This window comes from Lemur catta, chromosome 1 (genome assembly GCF_020740605.2).
Source record: "Lemur catta isolate mLemCat1 chromosome 1, mLemCat1.pri, whole genome shotgun sequence".
In the NCBI taxonomy this organism is placed as follows: Eukaryota; Metazoa; Chordata; class Mammalia; order Primates; family Lemuridae; genus Lemur; species Lemur catta.
In genome coordinates this window covers 69,209,513-69,235,614 of record NC_059128.1, presented here as the reverse complement: position 1 = coordinate 69,235,614, position 26,102 = coordinate 69,209,513, and the positions used below count along the sequence as shown (strand labels likewise).

The following is a 26,102-nucleotide window of genomic DNA, read 5'->3' as shown; positions in this document are numbered from 1 at the left end:
TCAGTGGAACTGTCTACCTGGATTGTGAAGGTAAATGAACCCATCAGTTGTGCTCCTCTCTAGATTGCCCAAATTCTAACACTTGCTTTTGCTGGTTGGGTACATCATACTGAGCTAAACTCTGGACCAAAGTGTTCGGTCCACTCCCTTTGCTTTCAGGTTGTTATATGTCTTTTTAACATATTTTCTATACTACAGTTTTATAATACAAAAGCTCTAGAAAATTGGGCCATTGGTAGGAATACATGTGGCTTTTAATTTAATGTTTATTGTGTCTCTATAATATGAAGCCCATGTTTGGTTTTGGCAAAGAATGTCAGCTTTTGCTTTCAAAGAATTTACAGTCTTTTAAGAAGAGCAGACATGGACAGAGATCACTGTAATGAAAGCAAGTAGAGTAAGGCAGGGAGGAAGCCCTGGAGGGCTTAAAGAGGGGAAACTCATTCCATTGAGAAGATCAGAAAAGGCTTCATGGAGGAGGTGATGTTAGAGATGAGCTTTGAAGGGTCAAGTTTCCAAATGCAGAGATCCAGTCAAGGAGCAGCACGAGCATGCCCTGAAGGCTAAAACATGCTGTGCTCAGGAAGCCCAGTGCTATGATTGCAATATGTCCTCCAAAAACCATGTGTTGGAAACTTAATCCCAATGCAGTTGTGTTGATAGGTGGTGCCTAATGGGAGGTGTTTAGTCATGGGGGCTCCCCCCTCATGAATGGATTAACGCCAACAATTAAAGGGCTGGAGGCTGTGAGTTCAATCTCTTGTTCTCTCACCTAGTCTGTGGTATTCTGTTATAATAGCACAAAGCAGACTAAGACACATGATGGTCTGTCAGTCTGGAGGGTGGATACATTAATGGCAGTGGTAAGAGATGAGGTTTAAAAGGTAGGTAGGTGGCTATAATGGGGAGAACCTAAATACCAAGCTGAAATGTTTAGTATTGGTTAGTGTGTAAGAACTGGGAAACCTTTTTAAGAGAAGAAAAAGTGATAGGTACCACTGACAGGTTCTGTGCTCAGGTTGGAATAGTGAGTTTCTAAATTATAATAGTGTTGGTAGGAATGCACTGGAGGAGATACATCTGAGAGAAATTACAGAGATAGAATTTACATAACTGGATGATGAGGAGGATAGTGGCTGAGCCTGGATATGTTGAGAGAATAGGAACAGAGGTCACATTGAAACTTGGAGATTTGAGGGTAGAGAGAAAAAATAAGGATGTCAGAAGGAGAATATGGTCTAAGATGGAAAATAATAAGCTTAGTTTGGACCAGATTATGTTGATTTTGCTGTGTGCAATACCCAAATAGAGATGCTCCTAATTGGGTTTATAGGGTAGAGATCAATGAGCCAACGAATTGGAATGGAGAAGATTTTCAGACCCTCTGTAGCTGAAATGGTTGTAGGTAGATTGTCACAGGTAAGAGCATGAAAAAGAGAAATATGGAAAGTATGAAAAAGAAACGTTAGAATATTTCCAAATACCTACAGAAGGAGGAAGAGTGACTCAGTCACAACTGAGTAATATGGAAGAGTTTGAGCTGTAGAATAAAGTATCTTGGGTTTGAATTTGGTTGTATCACTTACTAGTTGTGTGAATTTAAGCAAGTTAATAAAACTTTCCTAGCCTCAGTGCTTTTTAAAAAAAATATCCTAGCCTCAGAGATAATAATAATACGTACCTCACAGAGTTGTTGTGAGGCTTAAATGAAATAATTTACAGAAAACTTACATTAGCATGGCACCAGAAACATAGTAAGCTTGTAGTTGTGTAAGTTATCACCATTGCTCATGATCTTTAGGGGAACATTAGGACATTTGAAATGGGAAGACTCTAATAAATAGATTCTTTGGGATCTCAAAGCCCCTTAGAAGTCCTTGTGTCTAAAAGATGATTTAAAAAAGGACTTCCTGGCCCCTTTTGTGGCCTCTGCTCAGCAATGAAAGATAGAGGTGATATGGCGGATCATGGTAGATAATGGGGATGTTCATGGTGGGTGATGGTTACTGATAGTCGGGGTTCTGATAGTGGGTGGTGAATGGTGATGGTGGAATATGATGGTGGGTAGTGGTCATAGTGGGTCGTGGAGGTGATTAAGGGGGGTGGTGGTTAGTGATAGCAGAAGTTAGTGATGGTGGTGGTGGTAGATGTGATGATGATAATGGTGGGTGGTGGTCACAGTGGGTTTTAGGGGTGACTGTGGTAGGTGGTAGTGGGATGCTGATAGTGGGTGATGTGAGGGTGGTGGTGAGGATGATAACAGCTGTTATTGAGAATTTACCATGTGCCAGGCACTGTTCAAAGCACTTTTCACATGTATTAACCTACTTAAATTACACAAGAATCCAATGAATTAGTATCATAGTGTGTTCAGGTTGCTATAACAAAAGACCATAGAGTAGGTAGCTTATAAACAACAGAAATTTATTTCTCATAGTTCTGAAGGCTGGGAAGTCCAAGATCAAGATACCAGCAAACTCAGTGTCTGATGAGGTTTCCTGGTTCATAAGTGGGGCCTCCTCGCCTGTGTACTCACATGGTGGAAGAAACAAGGCAGCTCTCAAGGGCCTCTTTTATAAGGACACAAATCCCATTCATGAGTTTTCTGCCCTTATAACTGAATCACTTCCCAAAGGCCCTACTTCCTAATACCATCACCTTGGGGGGTAGAATATTTTGGGGGGCAATTCAAACATTCAGACCATAGTGAGTAGGTACAGTTATGTTCATCATTATATAGATGAAGGTCCTGAAGCTTAGAAATGTTAAATATCTTTCCCAGAGTCTCATAGGTAGTAGAAGGTAAAGGTAGAATTTGAGCCAAAGTAGTTGGACTGCAGAGGCCAAAGTTTACTCAAACTGTTGTGCAGTGTTGCCTTCCTGTCACCGTCTCCCTAATAAACAAGAAGCAACATTTTATCCTTTAAGCCTGTCAAAAATGTGGCATTATTTAATAACTGTTTGGTGCTAATGTTTTTTCAAAACATTTTAAAAAGCCAAATCATACAAGTTGCCTGGCACCATATCAAAGTTGGCATTTATCCAAACAAAACAGGTATTGGGTCCTGGCTATTGCCCCTGCCTTGTGATTCTCTAAATTAACTAAATGAGACTATCAGTGAACTTATTCATTCTGGCACCCTGGGACTTGATTGAGGGTATTTTTTTTTTCCTTATACCTCACTGAAATCCGAGGAAGTAGACAACTCAGGCTCTTATAAATAGAAGTTGATAACTTGTCTGGTTATGCAATGATGGATAATCGCTTCAGTTTTCTATCGAGTCATTTGAAGCCTCTGTCTTGAGTCTCAGTGAAGTCTATTCAAATATTCAAGAAATATTTTGAACACCCATTATATGTCAGATGTTAACAAGACCCTTGAGCACACAGGGTTAGATAATTCAAACAAGGCCCTGTTCTTATGGAATGTGCAGTCTTGTGAGAAAAGCAAGTGCAAAGGAAGAGTACGGGGTGTTTGAAGGACCAGGCCCTCTGGGGCTCCCATGTTTAAGCTATTCCTGAAGGATGAAGTGGAGTTACATAGGGCAAGTATTTGCATCAAGGGAATGGGAAGAAAAAGAGTGTTCCAGGAAAAAGAACTTTACAGCAGGAACTGTAGTTAGAACACAGAGAATAAAAAAGTAATGGGCTGAAGATTAAATCATTGCATTCCTACTAATTGTCCCCGTGGTGAGCATGACTGCTTTAGCCAGGTAAAATGAGGAGAATCATTTCCATTTCCATCCAACTGCTTAGAAATGTCAAAAAGGAAGGTAGGACTGTGAACACAGTGTTGAAAGCCTTTGAAGAAAGGCACTGTGAGCATTCATGCTATTATTAAGCTCATTATTCATTTTAGAACTTAAGCAAAAACATTGTTGTAAGCCCTTGGGCAAAACTAGTTTACTTCAGATCTCTCTCCCCCTTGAAAAATGCCCTCAAGGTCAATATTCAGCTCCACCCCAGCGGATTTGGTTGGCAGTCAAGCTTCCTGAGCTACAGGTAATTAGGAAAAGAATGTTCTCTCTCTTCTAATCATGCTGTCCTCTCTACCTTGTGAAGCCTTTGGAAATTCTTCTCCTTTGTCCCCTGTCTAATTAGTAGCAATGGTTGCACTTCAGTTCCTTCCTCATGCAGAGCATACTCTATTCCCACAGTTGTCCACAATTCAGTAATCAAGGGATGGCTTCCTGGGTCAGTTGTGGTAGCCAACCTAATTAGCTTAGTTCTGAAGGCCTGAGAAAGATAAAAAGAGGCTAATTGGGCAAATGAATTTCACCAGCAAACTCAGTAGAGAGCCCACAGTCTGATATGACTTCTCAACTTCTACTGCACATCGTGCTACCACATCCCATCAAATTCCCACTATGCGCTAATTGCTGTGGGAAGAGCTACGCTGAATCCAGCACGATGGTAAGAACTGTGGCTGACTCACAAGTGGTTCCACCAGGTAACTGAAAGAATCAGAGTCCAGTATTTAAATAAGTTTTATTAATAGAGTTAGCTTTTTCCTCCATTTTTGGCACTTAAAATTTCAATGTTTTAGCTTTATTATTCATGTAATGAAAAATTACAACTGGGAGAGCAGATTTATGTGCTACATGATAAATATTGAAGACCGAAAACATTTGAAAGTAGTAAACTGTGAGTTACTTTTATGGCTCAGAGTATTTGCTTTTAAATATGTTGATTCTCCTGATGCTTTTAAATATCCTTCCCGTGAGTATCAGGTATAAATGCTGGGTTCAACTGACAGGAAAGCACCGGCACAGCACGCAGCGTCGTCACTTTATCTGAGCTCTTCTACAAACTGCGCAGTGTGGCTCAGCCTCTCCTTGGTTTCTCTCTTTCGAGAATATGTTGATTCTTCCCACCATCTCATTGTGATTGTTTTACATTTCTAGCATCTCCTGAGAATTTTCTTGGTATAGATTCCGGTCCAATAAAAACTAACTCTTTTTTGATGTTTTATATTGGATGAAACTTGAAGACAAACTTCTTTACAAAACTTTTAAACTCTTCTTGAAGGATTGAGCTATAAAACAGTGAATGCATGCTGATGAGCTGTTCAAATTCAGTTTAACGAACATTTTTCTGAATCAGGTTACACAATTCTAAAACGTAGAGTGGTACATGTTACGATCTTGAATTTTACCTGCAGAACAGAAGGTTGGGTGAAAAAAGAGAGTATCAGCAAGCCAAGCTCTAGGACAAGACTACAGCTGTGGTCTAAGGTAGGCTCTCGAGAGCTGTGAGACACACCAGGTGTGTTCAAGTACGAGTTTGTGTGTGAGATGCGCGCGAGTTAATCTCAGCATTCCACAGCAACCTCAGCTCCTCTGTTCCTCTGGTCATGGTGAGAGAAATCTCACCATGGGTTAGACTAATAGACTCGCTCTAAAACTAGACAGGCCATGAATATCTCAATGGGGAAAATGAGCCCCAGTGAGAAAGTGCAGTGTGCACACTCACAGTCATTAGCTAAAGATCTGGAAGGAGAAGCCAGGTTTTCTGCGTTCCCATTCAAACGCTTTACTCACAACACTTCTAAGTTGATTCATGAAAGTTTTCATTAAGCAGAACTTAAACTGCTGGGATGGTTTTAAACTATGTCTATAAATTCTTTGATGCACCTGCCTCCAAAAGATGGAGTCTAATTCTTCTCCCTTTAAGTATGAGCTGGACTTATTAGTGAATCACTTCTAGTGAATAGGATGTGGCAGAATGACAATATGTGATCAGGTTACTAAAGACATCGAGGCTTCTGCCTGACTCTCTTTTTGGATCATTTGCTGTATGGGAAGCCAGCGGCCATGTCATGAGAACTCTCAAGCAGCCCGATGGCGAGGTCACCAAGGTGAGGAGCTGAGCCCTCCTGCCAACAGCCAGCCCCAAGAGTGAGCTCGGGGGCTGAAGCTCCAGTCCCAGTCAAGCCTTCAGCAGACTGCAGCCCCGGCCAGTGTTTTAACTGCAACTTCACTGGAGATCTCAAGCCAGGACCTAGTTTAGTCACTCCCAAATTCCTGACCTACAAAAACTAAGATTTGAAGTAATTTTTACATAAGAATAAATAATATAACAGTTTACCACATTGCATCCTCTATTATACAGCTCAATCCTCCAAGAAATACTTTAAGATTTTGTAGAAGAGTTTTTTTCTTCAGGCTTCATCACATGTATAACACCAAAAATGTCTTGCATTTGAGTCTCAGCTCAGGGGTAAATTCTCAGACAGAAAGTAGGGTTTCACCTGAGATAGAAGGTATGTTTTATTAAATTGTTTGAACAAGCTGTAAAACTGTTTTTGAGTATAAGTACTGGCTCTGAGAAGCAATGGCTGTCCCTTCCTAAGTGTTCCAGTTCCACTGTTTCATCACCTCTTATGGAAATGAGACCCTATCTTAGTTGTCTCTTGTTCATCAAAAGAGAAGTACCATCAGAATACAATTTGCCAGCCTCTGTCATCCCACAGAGCTATTTTAGGAATAAACAAGAAAACTTTACCCAGTGGATTCTTCATCTGGATAAATGATTTCAGAAATGCCCTGAAATCCATCCATACCCACTGTTTTGGCTGTTTTAGGGTATGTATTGTACTCTGGGAGAGTGTTAAGTCAGGAGCTAACATGTCACCTCCCGAAATGTTAATTGAAGCACACCAGATTGACTTACCATCTTACCTCCTTTCAAGGAAGAAAGCAAATTGGCATCCCCTCCTGGAGTTAATAAAGATGTGAAGTTCTTTTGTTCTCTAAGGGACTTGTGAATGAATCAGTATTCCAGGGCAGACTCAGTAGTGTGTTAATTGCCCTCTGAGGACCTAAATGTCGTGAAATAATCTCAATGGTACAAAATCCTGAGCTGAAGAGTAAAATTCTGTTCCATAATGGTTCATCTTAACACTTCAAATAAACAGATCCTGAACTAACTTATCAAAGCTTACCTTTTTCTCCATAGGTATTAGCTCCTAATCTCAAGAGTAGGTGTCAAGCTGAATGAAATACTGTTCTTCCAGCCTCGTCAACTAGAAATAAATTCTGGGGTTGTCCTTTCCGATGAGAAATAAACAGTGCCTCTCTCCCTTAGGTGAAAGTGTGGAAGAAAACGCAAGCGTCGTGGTCAAGCTGCTTATCAGACGCCCAGAGTGCTTTGGCCCAGCCCTGCGGGGCGAGGGAGGAAACGGCCTCTTGGCAGCCATGCAGGGTGCCATTAAGATCTCTGAGAACCCAGCGCTCGACCTCCCCTCTCAGGGATACAAGAGGGAAGTGTAAGTGAATGGAGTTGCCCTCTGGCGTGGAGATGGGTGGTGAGCTCCCAAATATTGTCAGTACGTGGATGAAGAACGGGGAGATAGAGGAAACACAGGTTCTTAACAGTTGTAGTTAAAACACTTAAAATCTCTCCATCAAGCACATTGTTGTCTTGACTCTCCCCGTAAGCACAGTGATCAGTTTCACCTTCACCCTCTTTCGTTTTCTCTGCTCCACTCAGCCCTACTGGCAAAGCAGAGGCAGCAAACCCTTAGCCTCCCTGCAACACCACCGGCAGTGCGCCAAGAGGCCTGGACCAGGGTTATAGTCCTTACCTCACTCCAGCAAGTTTCCTTCCTCTTCTGAAAGTGTGAGGACTAATCAGGAAAGCATTTTGCTTTCTTGTGGGGGGAAAAAAAGAAAGCTACAGAATGTGAAAAGTCACAGCATTAATAATCTTGGGATTTGAAGGTTAAGGACATAGCTGGTGAATTACCTGATGGCCTTTACTTTCCCGTTACTATGTCTTATGATCATTTCCTGTTCCTTATCGGTCTCTAGATTAGACCTTAAAATCTAGAGACTGGGTACAACCCAGCAGAGGTAACTCTCTAGGCAATTGGCTTTTTTCTTTGTCATCAGTTTTGGTAGGTGACCTGCTAGAGCTGGAAAGAACCCAAAACATATGCCATCCCAACTTTTTCACGTAACATGAGAGAAAACTGAGGCCTCAGGCCATCTAGCTTATTAACCACAGAGCCAGGACATGGACTTAGCCCTCCTGACTCCTTGCCCAGTGTCATGTCCACAGGTATTCCCTCCGCAGGGAGGGAAAGGGACGAATGATTGGTAGGAGGTATGGTCTGCATGATCAGCCCAGATCAGTCCTCATGCCTTGAAGCTCATGGGATCCTAGGAATGTCACGGGCAAATATCTGAGTCCTTTGAGCTTAATGAATAAAACCACCTCATCAACTTCTGCAGGGAGAAGGGAAAGGATGTATGATGCCCAGAAAGAGCCGCATTTCCAGATCAAGCAGTCCATGCCCAATAACATGGCAGCACCTGCCAGGCTTCACCACACTCACACTCCCCTATGTTCATTCTCTCCGCAGCACGGAGGATGATGAAGAGGAAGAAGAAATCGTGCACATGGGCAATGCAATTATGTCATTTTACTCGGCTCTTATAGATCTACTGGGCCGCTGTGCTCCTGAAATGCACGTAAGTGACACAGTTCCCAGAGAGTAACTGTTTGAGAAGCCTGTGCCGCAAACACTGTAGATTTCCTGAATGTAATTTCTTCCTCCATCTCTAGAATTTGCTAAATTCCTTTCCATAGGTAACATCAAAAGTGATTTCCATCTCTATTACCTGATTCTTCAGCTTGCTGAGGAAGGGCTCCTGGGCAGTTCTTTGTGCTATGTGATTTCTCTGTGCATTTGTTGAGCATATCCTCTACACATTTTGTTTCAAAAGCCTCCCAATATTATTTACATGTGCCCCAATTTGGTCCAGCTTGATTATTGATGGTGGCCATCAGGATTCCCCATGTGGAAAATCCTCTTTTCCTGATGACCATGGCGTGAGGCCCCAGGAAGGGTTCTTTCCATGGTTCATGCTTGGCTGTTTCCCAGAGGTGGAGCTTTGCGGACATACACAAGAGGATGTTTCTATTTTATGAGATGTCTTCTCAGACTTCCAATTTTGGATGAAAAAGTATTTTCTTTCATTTTCCTTTTTTACCTCTGCTGGGAGCTGAGAGAATTGGCCTTATTTCCTATAAGGCCTAACATCATAAGTGAGAGAGGAAATCATTGCTTTTCATTGAAAAGAAAGTCTAAATCCCGACAAGGTAGTCTGATTTGAATACCTGGGAGTCCAGTTACTACGGTAATAAACCTGCCTTACCCGCGCAGGCCTGTCTTTCCATTTCTGTGCCTTTAAACAAATGCACGAAACCTGAAAGGGAGCCAAGGAAACGCTAGGGTGTTCTACAGTCCTGTGGAAGGGGGAGGGTCGGGGACCCCAGTGTGTTCATACCCTGGCTCTCTTGATCACCTTCCTCACCTTAGAAAGCACGTTACATAGTTTGCTGATGCTCAGCAAGACAGCATGGGTTAGCTAAGCCACCAGGGCCCATCAGGGATGCCTTATTCATCCTCCCTTACTGCCTCTCTGCTCCAACACCTTATACACAAACTCCCCCCACCCGCCCCGCACACACACACCCCCTCTCAGAAGCCCTCCTGGGGATCCCAGCTCTGTCCGTGGGGGAGGGAGATGCTGTCATGACCAGCAGCCTCCCCTCTACCCGTGGGAATGGGAGGTGGTGCTGGGTGGATGCACAGGCACTCTCCCTTCCCTGTGCCACCAAGTGTCACATCCCAGCATGCCATCCAGCCCACCAAGGTAGGTCTGACCCTGAGCTGCGACCATTCAGTTCCTGGCTAGGGGCCTGCTGTACCCCTTGCAGAGGCTACATGTGCAGGGGGACATGCAGGTGCACCGCAGAGGTGCTGGTCGGCGCGTTGTGGTCCATGGGGGTCAGGTTATTCACCCTGGGATAACCCCACTGAGATGCTTATGTTCTCTACACCCTTCTTGCCACCCCACCCGGCCCTAGAGTTAATCAAACTTCTAGGAAATTCATTAGCCATTTCTACATTTGACAGAATTCTAGAGTCTGGCATTATGTGGCCACATTGTCAACACTTCTGGCCACGGAGCACTTGCTGTAGTGCAGTCACACTGAGAAGCCATCAATAGGCTCAGCATTTAGTGCAGAGACTTGATACCATAACCGCATGGCCATTCTAATCACAGCAAAGGAATCAAGTGACCACCTTAGTCTGACTTATGCCCTTAGTAGCATCTCTTCTGGGCAATCAAGAGAATGCTCCCCTCTTTCCCTGTGGCCACAAGTGTCTGTGGCAGTTAGGCAAACATAGAAGTGTCTGCCCTTAAAGGGAACCATTTGACTGGCAAAGCTTTGGAGGGAGGGGCGGAGCGGGCTGTGGGAACTGCAGTTCTCTGACCCTGTCCTCCGATGCTCACCCTACAGCTCATCCAGACAGGAAAAGGGGAAGCCATCCGTGTCAGGTCCATCCTGCGCTCCCTGGTGCCCACCGAGGACCTGGTTGGGATTATCAGCATCCCCTTGAAGCTGCCGTCCCTGAACAAAGGTGAGAGAAGCGGCTGCAGGCTGGACCTGCCAGACCCCAGCGGCCTGCCTGCGCAGGGGCGCCCCCCACCCCCGCTTTGAAGAAGGCTGATGGAATGGGACAAAGGAAACCTCTCGCCACGGCCCCCCTTCCCCTTTGCCTCTGTGTCCCCCAGATTGTGTGGGCAGCTGGGGCAACAGAGAGATGCGGCCTGACACAGGCTGTCTTCTGCCATGGTCCTACACGCCTTGCAGCTGAGGATCATAAAGAGTTTTTCCCCAGCGCTACATTTGACGTTGATCGGTGTTATCTGTGCAAAACTTCTACTCTCCCAAAAGTATTCTGCTTCTCCAATTCACTCCACCCGCTATCCAGGCGGATGGAGGAATTGAAAAGATAGCATGATGCTCATTGCCACTGTGTTTCCCAAACTGATGTTCCACGGAACATTTGTGTAGGAGGTATTAATAGGTGTACATGTTAATAAGAGTTTTGGGGTCAAATAAGGTTTGGGAAGTGTTCTCGGTTGTATCACATTTTAATAGCAGTAAGATGATAACATCTCTGAGAAAACTTACCATAAAGAAAATGTGGAACTCAGTGCTTCCCACTCAGTGTTTTTTGAGCACAAAACACTTACTAATATCCCACAAAAATAATGTTCCTCAGAAAGATGTAGTCAACCTTAGCCATTCGGGTCAAGCTCCCCATGGTGTGCAGGCAGGAGGGGCCACAGCTGCTGGGCTGGGAGGTCCTTCTCCGGCTGCCCCAGAGCCCTGCACTGATTCCTGGGCAGGACGAGGGTCCAGGCCGGAGAGCACTTAATCTTTGCACCTCTCAGGGTGCCGTATGAAGTCCCCTACCTTTCCAGAACAGTATTTACATACGCTGTGAGTATAGCTTGCTCATTTGGGGGCTCTCTTTCCTAGTTTTTAGAGTAAACAAAACAGGAAGAGGAAGATTAGTTGTTATCCTCATTCAAAATCTTGTCTTTATTCTCCAAGTCAAGCAGTTTTTATTTTCTTCATGGTATTCTCCACTTCATGTTGAACTTCTTTATTAAGATAAGATTCAAATGCTTGGAAGAGCTGATCTAAGTTTCACCTAAATCAGATAATAGTTTCCAAATACTGAAAGAATATTTTCTTGAATTTTTTTGCTATTTATGAGGTAATGGCTACAGATGTGACGTATTAAATTTAATCTGCCTTCATTAACGTTTTCTCCCTCACTTTCTTATGTCTTCAATCAACAAAGCAATAAATTGAGCCCTTGTCCATTCGAGCACTTGTCCATTTCTGTGGTGCAAATCCTCTCACTATGGCCAATTTCAAGCTCCCAATGTAATGTCCTGACCACAGAGTTGGGAAGAGAATGTGCACAGCACACTGTTACATTGTATTTCCAAGATGCAAAATGCAATTGATATAAATAGAGTCAAATAGGAATATAAATATAGTCAAATTATAGTCAAATAGGAAATGATGAATTCTAGTATTTATTACTTCCTTAAATATAATTTAAAATTTTTAATAATGGGCATGTTTAACAACTGGCTATCAAAATTCCTAGAATTTTAACAATTGGCTTTTTCAACCCAGTATAAACTGGATTCAGCACAACACTATACAGGTTGAGTATCCCTTATCCAAAATGCTTGGGACCAGAAGTGTTTCAGATTTTTTTGGATTTTGGAATGTTTTCTTTATACTTACTGATTGAGCATCCCAAATCACAAAATCAGAATACTCCAGTGAGCATTTCTATTGAGCCTCCTTTTGGCACTCAAAAAGTTTCAGAGTTTGGAGCATCTCATATTTCAGATTTTCAGATTTGGGATGCTCAACCTGTATTATTTCCAAAGTTTCTGTCACTTATAAGAAGAACAAGCTATAGACAGTCAAGCTCTGTGTTGCCTTTTGAGACTGTGGAGATAGAAAAAGGGAAATAACATTTTCTGTGTCTTTCAGATGGGTCAGTCAGCGAGCCAGACATGGCAGCCAACTTCTGCCCTGACCACAAGGCACCCATGGTGCTGTTCTTGGACCGAGTTTATGGCATTAAGGATCAAACTTTTCTGCTCCACTTACTAGAGGTTGGATTTTTACCTGACTTAAGAGCCTCTGCCTCTCTAGATACAGTAAGTTGCAAAAATAAGAAAAATTATTTTCCCATCATTGTAAATTTAGTAACATTGGACTTAAAATCAAATGTTTTCTGTATACTCACTGATTACATTTTAGTAGCCTGCTTTGAAGGATGAGAAACTAGAAGCACCATGAAATGGAAGATCTTAATTTATTAGGCCAGAGACGTAAATTTGACCTCAGATGTTCAGTCCAGCTCCCTCAATTGCTGAGTTTCTCAATCTTGGAAGCATTTGTTCTGGGGAGGCTATCCTATGCATGGTAGAGTATTTAGCAGTATCCTTGGCCTCTACCCACTAGATACCAGTAGCACCCAAATCCACCCCCAACACCCACTAAAACCAATTTCAGATATCCCCAAATGTCCCCTGAGGGACAAAATCCCCCTCAGGTAAGAACCATGGCTCTATTGTTTATGCAGAAGGCTGGCTGGCAGCCTTATAGCTTGGAAATACTCTTCCCAATCTCACTCCTTAGTTTCATATACTGACCATAAAGAAGGATAGGTCTGAAGCCAGGGGCATGGCAAAGATAAGTACAAGAGGATAAGGGCAAACACAAGTGTGGAAATCAAAGGTGAAATAAAGCAGTTCAATATCAACAGACATTGAGACAGGAGGCCCCAAGAGTTAAAGAGCTTAGATGCCAGATGCCAAGTCAGGACTAAGGAGAGAAACGGTGCACCAGGAGTCCTGAGTGCAAGGGGAAAAGACAAATTAGATCAGCGTAAGTGTAAAAACATCTTGCCAGTTTAGGGGTGTTTTTAGAGTCAGTCGTAAGGTTTCTCAGAGGCTCCACCTGGTGTCCAGCAGAGATAGAAGTCTGAGTTCTGTGGTGGGTAGTCAGCAGCAAGCACCTTAACTAGGATGGATTCCGTCTCAGTGGATTACCCAGACTTGGACAAAAATAGGAGCCCCAAGCTTGAAAGGGAGCCCCAGCCCTCTCTGTGGCATGGAGATGAGAAATGGTACATCCATGACAGTGTTAGGAGCATACGATCCTTTTTGATAATTAAAACAGTGCTCCCACCACTACTTTTGTTTTGAACTTTTCTATACATTTCTTGATTCAAAAAAAAAAACAATTTTCTTAACTCCTAGGACCTCCCCAAGGTTCCCGATCAAAGCATATAATTTTTTATAGATCAAATAATGGCAAATGCTATTCTAGCATCTGGTGTTCTATCACATGCCTGTCCAAACACCATCTACAACAAAAAGATTTTTTATTCGCTTCCTCAGCACACAGATATTCATGCATTCTCTTTTGAAAACTTTTAAGCCACAGGAATCAAAGCTCTGTCCTTCCTAACAACTCAGTCTATTAAAGTGATAAATATGAAAGATTAGCTATTTCTTTCAGCATGATTACTGAAGTTTCTAAAAGACAAACTTATGATAATTTACAGGAACACCCAAAAATGTGTATAGTTCAAAGAAAACAGTTTTTCAAATCACAAGCTTTAGACAATGTGTTACAAATATAATGGCTGTGATAATCACAGAAAATAATAATATTTCATCTCTGTGGATCTCAAAGTTTCTTTTGAAGTTCTACAGTTTTCAAAGATGATAGTTAACATTCTTTGGCTGTATTTAGTGTCACTAAATGGGTCTTCCTCGTATTCAGCCCGTCCATCTAATGAACAGAAGAGAACGCCGTGAGCAAGAATTACACTGGCTTTTTATAGAAGGTCCCAGGTGTCTGTTCCTTTTACACTTTTTCCCATGCAGAGTTAGGTTCCCTTTAATGAGTTCTTCCCCCATGTCATTTATCAGGCTGTGAATTGTGCACAATGCTCATAAATTAACTGACGGAGGTCAAAGCTCCACTTTCTCTTTGTAAAGCTGTCACATAACTGGCGAATTTGAGAGATTGCTTGGCCTATAACTATTTACTAATCTTAAAATCCTAAGAGGACAATGTGTAACTCCCCAGAAGGTGAGAAAGGAGAGCTAAAACAAGAATAATAATGTAGTAGCCTAGCAAGCATCCAGGATGTTGGATGAGGCTGTCCATCAGCTGATTTTAATAAGGGTTCACAATTCTTTGAGTGGAACAGAAGTTTATACCATCATTTGGGATGAATTAGAACCAGCCAGTCTTTGCTCTGTTTTCTTCTGGTTTTTATTTTTTCTTTTAATCTGATTTTTTTTTTTCATTAAAATGCGAAAGGAAAATAGATCTGCTGACAAGGTAGGAAGTTGTTCACTCCATTGCTGTGAAACGTGGACGTGTGTGAGCCACCCCAGCCTGCTCCAGGGCAGCTCGGTGAACCGGGTAAGCTTTGCTCCATTCCCCAGGGAGAGTAACCTGTGTCCCGACCTGCTTTTCCTAGGTTTCCCTAAGCACCACGGAGGCTGCGCTTGCACTGAACAGGTACATATGTTCTGCTGTGCTCCCGCTCCTTACAAGATGCGCCCCTCTCTTTGCCGGAACAGAACATTGCACCTCTCTGATCGATTCTACGCTGCAGACAATATACAGGCTTTCCAAAGGACGTTCCCTCACCAAAGCACAGAGGGACACTATAGAAGAATGTTTGCTTGCGATTTGCAAGTAAGTGTCCTTCCCGTGTTTTTACTTCTGTGTGTGTATCCAGGTCAACTGCATTTAACTGTGTAATCTAAAAACTGGTGAAACAGTCTAAGGAAGCTTCCAGGCCTTCCCCAGACACAAGCTCCCTTCCAAACATCTCCTCTTGAGATGCGCTTGGTCCTCCTACGTCCCACAGGCTCGTCCTTGAGGCTCATCTTTTGCTCCGGGAAGAGGGGAGAGGGCACAGCTCAGTCTTTAGCCCACAAGATTGATAGACCAGAAGACTGTCTTTTAGCCCTGAAGTATTCAGGTTGAAGAATAGTTGTTTCATTCTCAAGATAGAGTCTGAAGCAGATTTGTCTGCCCTCTAAATGAGTGGATCTTACACAAAGGCCAGACTCTGAGAGCATGAAAAAAATGACCGACCTCCAGGTCTCCCAACGCCTTGGGCAAAATAAAGAATCTCCAGTCCCAGTGGGGAATTAAAAGCAATAGTTTTTACCGCTGCAGATGGGCATCAGGGCCAACTGAGGACAAAAGATAAAGATGTTCCAAGAGCCTTGGGTCTTCAGGAATCTACGTTGTCTGGTAAAGTCAAAGGAAGAAGGCCCTTTCAATAGCAGGTCTCAGCACAGGCCAGGACTGTGATCTGCTGTTTTAAGCCAGTGTTTTTCCTTCTCAGCTGCATATTAGAATCACCTGGTGAGTTATTACATCAATCCCGGTGCCCACGCCACACCCTAGCCCAAAAGATCAAAACCTTGAGGATGGGACCCAAGATTCTAGCTTTTGAAGCTCCCCAGATGATTCCAATATGCAGCCAAGACTGAGGATCACTGCTGCAGGTGGCCCTGGAAAGAGGATCAGCAGGCCTCCCCTTTAGGGGCCAGCTGGGTATGGTCCTAACTCTTGTTGAATGAATTTTTTCCTCATCACATGAGAGAAGACTATGCATTTGGGGGGCTGCCTAGAAAAAAAACAACTTAGCAGTCCTTTTAGAACATCACACCCCAAGGCAGTCTCAACAATGAGCTACCACTACACATATCAGAATGGCCAAAATCCAGAACACTGACATCACCAAATGCTGGCAAGGATCTGGAACAACAGGAACTCTTATTCATTGGTGGTGGGAATGCAAAATGCCACAGCCACTTTGGGAGACAGTTTGATGGTTTCTTACAAAACTAAACAGACTCTTACCACATGATCCAGCAATCATGCACCTTGGTATTTATCCAAATGAGTTGAAAACTTATGTCCACCCAAAAACCTGCACATACATGTCTATAGCAGCTTTATACATAATTGCCAAAACTTGGAAGCAAACAAGAAAGATGTCTTTGAGTAGGTGAATGGGTAAATGAACTGTGGTATATCCAGACCATGGACTATTATTCAGTGCTAAAAGGAAATGAACTATCAGGCCACAAAAAGACATGGAGGGATCTTAAATACATGTTACTAAGTGAAAGGAGGCCATCTGAGCAGGCTACCTACTGTATGATTCCAACTATATGGCATTCTGAAAAAGGCAAAACTAAGGAAATATTAAAAAGTTCAGTGGTGCCAGGGTTGGGGGAGGGAGAGATAAATAGGCAGAACATAGAGGATTTTTAGGGCAGTGAAAATACTATAATGATGGATATATGTCACTAAATATTTGTCCAAACTCAGAATGTGCAGCACTAAGGGTGAACCCTAATGTAAATTATAGATTTCAGGTGAAATGACGCACCAATGCAAGTTTATCAGTTGTCACACATGTAGCACTCCAGTGGGGGATGTTGATAATAGGGCAGGCTGTGCATGTGTGGAGACAGGATGTGTGGGAACTCTTTGCACCCGCTGCTCAATTTTGCTTTGAACCCAAAACCACTCTGAGAAATAGTCTGCTTTAAAACAAAAAAAAAATTTATAAAACATTTCTTAAACGGATGATCTCATGCTTATATTTGATATAACAATGGTCCCTACATTTGTTACCACTCAACCAGGTTCATTGCCCGCTGGCCAAGAGGAAGCCAATATGCCGAGACAGCAGGTGTCGCAGCTGAGAAAGGTTTAATTCTGCATAGCGCTGAGTGGGGAGACAGGAGGAATTTTCTAAATCTGTCTCCCTGAGAATTTGAGAGACAAGGTTTCAAAAGACAGTTTGGCAGGCAAAGGCTAGGCAGTTGGGGTCTGCTAACTGGCTGGGTTCGGGGTGGAACCATAGGCGTGTGTAGAAATTGTCTTCTTTGCCAACCAGGGTCTTGGGTAGGGGTCACGAGACCAGCTGAGTCAGTTCCTCAGTGTGGGCCACGGGTCTGGGTGGGGCAGCCATTCCACTGGAATGTGGGACCTGGAAGTCTCAGAAACTACCCCTAGGTTTCAAAAAGGTGATGTTGTCTACGGAGCAAGCTAAGAATCTTTACGACCATCAGCTGTAACTCCAGAGTAGTAATTACAGAGAAGCAACCAAGAGAACAGTGATTATTAGCATTATTTTTAGCTGGGCCTGGGCCTGTGCAGAGTTTTTGGGTCCTTACCCCAGTTCTCACCTCGCACTCCTTTCTTAATTTCTAAAGGATGGTTTCACATTTACAGTGCTTTATTACGATTAACCGCATCTGCTGTCATCGTACCTTCCGAGGCCTGCGGGTTCCAACTACTTCAGGGGACAAGCTGTATCACTGCACAGGACTGTATTTTGGGAGTGGGGAGCAGAGGTTGGAGGGTGGGAAAGGGGCCTCCATCCAGACCCCAAAAAGGGTTTTCTGTCTGAGATCACTTTCTAAAACCAGGCACTATACTATGACACTATTTCATTCTTCCCAAGATTACTATAACTGGCAAGGAATCCAGCCAATTAGAATGTTTTTGGTCTTTCAAGAGAGACAAAGTTTGGTGGACACACTGATAGACCTCTAGGAATTAATAAGGTACCCGGGCTTTGCACTTTGCCGCTTTAAAAGGAAGAGTGATGGCCCCACTACTTGTTTGTATTGGCTTCTACTTTTCTCCTCAGTGGTAGCAAAGGGAATAAATAATGAGTTTATACAAAAAGAAATCCTTCCTATCGGCCTTGATTCTATAATTGGCTGGTAACTGCATCAATTAGCAGCTGCAGATCTTGTTCTGCCTTTTGCCTGATCTGAACTCAGTGTGTATCTTAGGAACCACATCAGACAAGGATCCCTGCCTCCCAACACGAGCTATTTCCTAGTAACAGAGTCATGGTGGTGACACTGACCTGAGCTGCAAGGATTTTTAAAGAAATCAAACTTAGGGGAAATTAGAATTTTGCGTCGAACCAAACAGATAGCTCACAGCCCTATTATTATACTTTTAGGCCCTTGCACATCTCTTGGCCACTTGAGCTCTAGTTACAGCAGGCAAACCAAATTTTCTTCATTTATTTTTAATAAGTCAGGAATTAGAGTTACAGATTTATCACACTCCTTGATTTTATTCAAATATGTCAATCTTAGGTGATCATTGCCAATTAGCTGAACAACAATGTGAAACACTGAGTAATTTTACCTCATAATTACTAGATTCAGAGATAAGGCCACTTTATATTTCGACTGGCCCTTTTCACCCCGGGGCTTTTAATCGCAAGGCCACTTCTAGAAAAAGTTTTGAAATGCCCAAGGTTTCCTCCCTGGCGGTCCAGCATAATTCCCAGGCTATGGAGGCAACCAACTTTGCCTCCATAGCTCCTTAGGCATCTGTGGAAGGAATTCAGGGGTTCTTTAGCTGAACTTGTTTACTAAGTTGTGTATGTGTGTGTCCTTTTCTCTGGAGAGATTCCACAGGTTCCATTGGTTTTAAAAAGGCTCGGCAACCTAAAAGTCAATGTTGCTTACCTCTCCTTTCTCTGTCTCAAAATGTGCTTGCACCAAATACCAAGGCCACGAATGCAGTCATTTGGTAAATTATTCTTTAGGTGCTATATTTGCCTTTTAAAGGAGTTGTTTTGAGAACAAAGCCTTACCCTAAAGAAATCATTCCACTAGTGAGGATTTCATGGACCAGATGGTAAGTAAGCCGGAGGGCTTCACAGTTACCTTCACATCACACCGGTAGGTGGCCTCAGAGTCCGCCTGTGCCGCGGGTCAGCTCTAGTCTCTCTCTTCGCAGGGTTCAGGCGACCTGAGGTCTTTAGATGACTATAAAATTAACTGCACCTCCCTTCTTTGCACATAATCAGTGAATATATTTTCAGTACGGGTAGATCCTAGAACATTTTGTCACTTGATTAGAATTCAACCTTCAGGATCCCAATTCATTAGCACATGTCCCTCTTTCTGCATTTTAACTATACTTAGCTTTTAAAGTATTTTATCATCTCCTGTTATGTATCCAAGGCCTTGTATATTAGGAGCTAATTGTTTTGAGGTTTAGCTCTATAATATATGCTTGGTGTTGAGTGTTTTTTTCATTCTTCCTTCCTTCATGATTTTCTTTATTTTCTTATTCTATTTTTCTGTTTTTCTTATTCCACGCTGCAGTCACTTGAGGCCTTCCATGTTACAGCAGCTCCTGCGACGTCTTGTGTTTGACGTGCCACAGCTCAATGAATACTGCAAAATGCCTCTCAAGGTAAACATCACTATTGTTCCGGAAACACAGTCTACGGCACAGGAAACTTGCTTTGTAATACATGATGTTTCCACAATTTGGAGACCAAAATACACACTAAATGGGTTTTACTCCCTTAAGTTGATAGTTAGCTAACAAGATACAACCCATGAAATCAAACCCTTTCTTGAATGTCCAGGTTGGAGAGGGTAGATTTCCTAGAATCATTAACTGCTCTGATTTTCTTCCATTTCTTTCTGCTACTTATTTAACAGAGATTAGTAAGGGGACTTAGATGTGGTACTTCCCTGCCCTAATTAGGTTTTCACAATATGTTGAATCTCAAAAAGGTTTGAAGGTTTTGTGCTTTTTCATTTGAAAGAACTAAAATGTTCACTTTCTATTCCATACAGTTTGTGCTTTTTTTCTTCTTTGTAACAGATCCTCTTTATTGGTTTTCTACTTTTTTTCTCTTTATTAATAGAAAGGCCACAGAGACCTCCTTTTGTTTGTTGTCTTATTCCTTACTTTCTCGTGTGTTTTATCACTAGCATTGAAAGCATCTGGGCCTGGTGGGAGGGCGCCAGAATCAGCCACCCACCCACCCACCCAGGAGAACAATGTTTTTATCTTTTATCTCTGAGACACCTGCCATATTTGCATACTGAAAATGTGAGCAATAGCTAGACATACCTAAAAATTCTACCTAGTGATTTTAACAGAACTTTCCCTTCTTTCAGAAATAGTCCAAGCAAGGATTTCGAGAAGCATTTTACTGGGATAATCATAATTCCCAGAAGCTTTTAGTTCAATCCCCCGTCTCCATGGCAGGCAGAAAACAGTTTGTGTGTTCTCAGAGACTCCACATTCCTCCAAGGGCCAATTCTCTCTAACCCTAACAGTCTCAGTTTTATTCTCAAAAAGCGCTTTAACTGATAACCACAGCTTAACTTGGCATTGCGTCCTCTGCAGACCTTTGCTGTCGGCTGGATGCTGGCTTTGAAGGGGCATTATTGACACCACTCAATAAGCTTTTACCGCTCACATCAGTGGGAGTTTTCTTAGAGCATGTGGCGCTCACCTGCTGGGATGGGAACATTACCGGTGTACTTCTGCCCTCTGCTGGCCAGATGTGAAACTGCTGTAACATCATGGGGCTATCGGAGGGCTGGAGAGAGGCCAGGAAGCCATGGGTAGTGACCAACGTAAAGAAAATCTTCAGACCCACAACTCACTGCCCACCATCCCCTCCCCCTATCAGCATCCCCCAGGGTCTTCCAGAACTGTGAGCAAAGGTTTCAGACGAAATTCTTCCTACCCCTGACTGGCTAGAACAGCAGCACACAGTAGCTCCTTTCAGAAGGCGGCATTTTCTCATTTGAAGTAGAAACGCTTCCTCTCCCGTTTCTAGTAACTGCTAGGGGCACGTTAGGAGGCACAAGAATTCATCAGGCAGATTCAGCTCAGGCTAGAGCTCATCTGGCACGAGGCCAGACTGTTCCCGGTGGTATGTGAAGGGCCTCTTTGTAGACAGCCCAGCTGTTTCATATGTTGGTTTCATTCTCATGATCTCTGCTTACTGTTTTATTCTCCCCTGCCTGTTTTTGATGCCTGTGGATTTTCTCCACCCCCCACCCCACTGGTGCCATCCTGTTCTGAACTTCTCAGCTTCTGACGAATCACTATGAACAGTGCTGGAAGTATTACTGTCTGCCTTCAGGATGGGGGAGCTACGGCCTCGCTGTGGAAGAAGAACTGCACCTAACAGAGAAGCTCTTCTGGGGGATTTTCGACTCCCTCTCCCATAAGGTAATGGCAGTGCTTCCTGCACAAAGGGAGGCTCTCAACCCAAGCACCTGTGAATAATAACTATCATCGAGTTAGCTTTACCATGTACCAGGAAATGTGCTTAGTACTTCACAAGCACATTGCATTAATCCTTACCCAACTGTCTGAAATGGAAGCATCACAATCCTCTGTTACAGATAAGAAGAGTTTCAGAGCAGTTGAATAACTTGCCAGGCTTACACAGCTAGGACAGGGGAGCGTGACCACCGGAGTAAATGATAAGAGTATTTTCTGGTTTCAGTCTTGATGACTGACCACCCATTCTTTTCCCCCAACTTGGTGTGGCTCCCACTAGCCAACCTTCACTAAACTTGAGCCCTGACGCCTGCTTTGATATCAGTACATGGGATTTCCAGAAGACTTCACCCATTCTCGGGGAGGTTCTTCACAGCCACTCATTTGAGGAGGAGATCAAGTGAGAACTCAGGGCTTCTGAATCCCAAGCCTTATGAACAGTCTGATCAAAATAGAGCTCTGACACTCAGACTTTGCTCCACTTCCCTTAACCCGATTTCCTTAGATTTGTGAGGTCCCCAGCTTTAAAGGCAGAAGAGGAGTAAGCCTGCTTTTGTTAGAGAAGTCTGGAACGTATATTAAGATATAGCTTGTTCACCTGCACTTAAATTTTCTTTGCTCCTGAATTTTTTTGGTCTAGAAAAAGCAGATCAAAAGCTTTTTCCAAACCCATGCTATTTGACTGAAATTCCTCCCTGGCTGGGTTCAACAGAGAATGGTCTAATATTGAGCAGTCTGAGTGACGTCAACATATGACCCTCATCAGCTACTATGGAGCTTGGCAAAACTTACTGTGCCCTCTGTAGTCGTAGGTTGGGTCAGTTTCTATGACCAGCCTTGGCAGATGAGTTAATAGACTTTTCTAGCCTAGCAAGAGCCACTTAACTTTTAGATAGCCTTGAAGTTAACTATTTGGGAGATACTGACTTAAATTTTGGTTTAAGATTTTTCAACTTAAAGCAAATGGTGACTTGAGGGCTTTGCTGATTGTGATTTCATCCTCTAAGGATACCTCAGTTTCCTCTAGAAAGTATTAAAGTATGTTCCCCATTTTGGTTAATGTGGACAAATACATGCATTTTATTTTTATTTTCAGCTGATTGGTGAATGGTTCTCCCTGATAGCATGGTTGTTTCTCTACTAACAAGGTCTTGGTTTTCCCTCACAGAAATATGACCCAGATCTTTTCCGAATGGCTCTGCCTTGTCTCAGTGCTATAGCTGGGGCCTTGCCACCAGATTATTTAGACACCAGAATCACAGCCACATTGGAGAAACAGGTCTCGGTGGATGCAGATGGCAACTTTGACCCCAAACCTATCAACACCATGAAGTGAGTGCAGAATCATCTCTAAGCTGGTCCTAGTATTTTGTCCATTAGCCAATGTTTTCTTTCAGAAGGTAGCAAGAATTTTAAGCTTCCTCTCTTTCTCTCCTGCCAACACTGTTCATCATTTCCCTTCACACTATAAGTCACATCAGGCACAAGGTTTAATCCATACGTATCTGATTATATACTGTATTATTCTGGGCTTTTGGGGGGAGGGGAGTGTTGGTTTATTTATTATAAGAGATGGGTACTTCCATAAATAAATGTCGCCTGAGGCATTCAGAGAACCACCCTGACAAATTATGTAAATAATTTATTAATGAGTTTTTTGACAAAATCTTTGCTGTTTGTGAATTAGGCCTGTATAGTTCTAATAGCATCGTACATCAAAACAGCTCCATAAAAGCACTGAGCTGCACTCCTGCAAAGCCTTGGGTGTGATGGCAGAACAGTGTGGGGTCCTTATTTCAGAGGCTGGGCCTGCTCTTTGCCATGCCAGATGACGCTGGAACTTTGGAGTAATCCTACAATTATGCCTTTTAATTTCTCCCCATGAGTCTCTAGAATTCCTCACTGGTGTTGATTAGGCCATAGAGATATATTTACCCCTTGGGCAAAATATCGCTCAGTTTGGGTCTGTCGTTCTGCCCCAGTTATGAATATGTGTCATAGGGTATACAGTCATCTCCAGGTGCATTTTCAATGGAGAGCTCCAAAACTGCTTCAGAATGAGCAGGGAAAGTAAACCCAATTCTGTATGAGCCCCTTGTACTTGTGCTTGGTGGCAGTGGTTCTTGAATTAGAGCCTGAACCCTTCCCAGGGGGCTGTCTGCTTTGATAATATATAAAATTCATCTTTAGGGTAGTTAAGCACACATTCCATTGTGCTGGGGGGGATGGTGGGAGACAGATTGAACTTGCTGTAAGGAAGAAGTAAGGAGTGTGGCAAACCATCAAGCTGGGGCCAGAGAAAAGGAAGGTGCTAACTTTGGAGAACTTGGCCTATAAAAGCTTCAGCTAAGTGCACTGAAGGGTGACAAAGTAAATGGTGTAATAACTTGGATGCTTTTGTAAACATTACGAGACAACATTATACTCTGACAATTGAGAGCTAAGGATGAGTGGTTCTGTGCTATTTTGAGAGTTCTGATTTCTTTAGGTGTACCTCTGACATCAGTAAGTTTAAGTAATGTGAGAAATGGAGACTAACTCTGGCTAACTTAAGGATAAGAGCACGTTATTGCAAGAATATAGGGTCACTCTCAAGACCTAGTGAAAGGCTAACTAACTGGTCCTCAACAAGGACAGGCCCCAGGGAAGGACTGGCATCAAGGCACAGTGACCAAATGGACAATTTTCAGGGGCCCTCATCTGGTGAATCACCTTGCAAGCTTGCTGCCCTTGTCACTCCCAACTCAAGATTCCAGTCCTAAGGAGAGAGCGTCTGATTTGCCTGGTCATAGGCCTGTCCTTGGTGACAGTCCACATAGCACTGCATGCAACACAGGAAGGGGATGCAACACAAAGGGAAATGGAGGTGCTGATCCCAACAGAAGGGCTGAGAGCTGCTGGGCAAACAGAAACGACAGGTGTCTACTGTGTTTCCAAAATTATAGTATTTAACCAAGAGCCACTGGACCCCAAAAGGTAGATAAGACTATTTTGTAGCATATGGTCCTCTGGCTACACATTTCTGCCATTCCCAGGTTGGAGCCATAGGGTGATAGGCCAGTTCCTTTGGTTAAAGGTATTCTGCCTGCCTACCCTGGACAAGTCTCACCCAGGAGCCAAGAGAACCCAGAGCAGATGGCAGAGGCCCCCTGGGCAGCAGAGGCTTCTGCAGAGGCCGCCCGTGGTTAGGCCTGGGTGTGCGTCTGTGACCCGAGCCTGGCTGTGCCACTCCTGCTCAGTGAAGTCACGGTGTCTGGAGTGTAGCCTCAGCTTGGGGTTAGCTGGCTGATCACATCCATACTCTGTCTGTTAGTTCTGTCTTCTACCATGTCTGGCTAAAGTGCCTGGGGATGTTGTAATATTTTTTTCCTTGTTTCACAGTTTTTCCTTGCCTGAAAAATTGGAATACATCGTCACCAAGTACGCTGAGCATTCACATGATAAATGGGCCTGTGACAAGGTAGGGATTATCATCCAACTGACAATTGTCAGGGAGAAAAAAATCTCCCAAGAACGTTAAAGGGTCCAGTTCTGGAAATCTGCCTGATTGGTCTAAGTGACAGACTCACCGTGGCAAGAGCATTCGTTGTTTCTGAGCAGCAATTTCGCAGAGTTGGTGGAGGTCAGAGAAATAGGCAGTGGCAGCTGCTGGTGTTGCTTTTGTATTTTTCAAGAAATGATCGAATCTAGAAGTGTTAACTTCTTCCTTAACATCGCACTTGCTGGAGTTTGTGCCCAAGCACATGCTTGTGTGTGTTGCACATAAATGCTTCTCAGGGATGGGAAGGCTTTCTTTATTTATTTTCTTTGAATGCGGGATTGGAAAAGCAAAAATGAAGAAGACCTTGCCCTTGCATTTTTCTAGGAAGCTGAATTTTATTTTAGGGAAGATACACAGTCATCCTCCTATGGTAGGCAGTGGTGGAACCGCCAGATACTCCCTTGTTAATAAGCCTGTCCATCTGGTGTTTAAAATTCCTCACCACATGAGGTCAGGCTGCTTAATAGGTTTAGTTGCTGTGTCAGCCCTTTAATACTGGCAGGCAAAGTAGAAAGACTGTGCCAAAGACATCCAGGATTCCTGTGGGCAGCCAGTTAAGGATTGGGGCCATTACTCCACTGCAGCCATGGTGTGTAACAGGACCCATGCCCACAGCAAAGCCACAGGAAACCACCCCTAAGCGCGCACGGGTAGGGGGTGCCTGAAACCACCGGCTCAGGCTCTGTGTTGATCTGGGCTCACTCTTCTCCTCTCCTGAGTCCCTGCTGGGGAGTGGTGATAACGACAATCATTGTGACTGCAGGATGGGCTGATCCCTCATAATTCTAGAGCAGGAGTTGGCAAACCTTTTCTGTAAAGGGCCAGATAATAAACATTTGAGGCTTTGTGGGCCAGACAGTCTTCATTGCAACAGCTCACCTCTGCTGCTGTAGTACAAAAATGGCCATAGACAAAACATAAACAAAAGAGGATGCCTGTGTTCCAATAAAATTTTATTAATAAAAAAAAGGTGGTCAGCTAGATTTGGCCCAGGGGCCATAGTTTGCTGACCCTTACTCTAGAGCATCTGTG

General features: G+C 43.4%; 1 protein-coding gene across 1 annotated transcript in view; it reads left to right on the top strand.

Annotated features, from left to right (window-relative positions):
* RYR3 (ryanodine receptor 3) overlaps positions 1 to 26,102 on the top strand; it is a 338,847-nt gene that overhangs the window by 210,120 nt on the left and 102,625 nt on the right. The window contains exons 44-52 of the mRNA XM_045543649.1: positions 7,088 to 7,268; positions 8,367 to 8,475; positions 10,316 to 10,436; positions 12,386 to 12,555; positions 14,901 to 15,121; positions 19,597 to 19,687; positions 21,335 to 21,475; positions 22,698 to 22,861; positions 24,911 to 24,989. Of these exons, the coding sequence (XP_045399605.1) occupies positions 7,088 to 7,268; positions 8,367 to 8,475; positions 10,316 to 10,436; positions 12,386 to 12,555; positions 14,901 to 15,121; positions 19,597 to 19,687; positions 21,335 to 21,475; positions 22,698 to 22,861; positions 24,911 to 24,989 (1,277 nt within the window). The remainder of the gene's footprint in view (positions 1 to 7,087; positions 7,269 to 8,366; positions 8,476 to 10,315; positions 10,437 to 12,385; positions 12,556 to 14,900; positions 15,122 to 19,596; positions 19,688 to 21,334; positions 21,476 to 22,697; positions 22,862 to 24,910; positions 24,990 to 26,102) is intronic.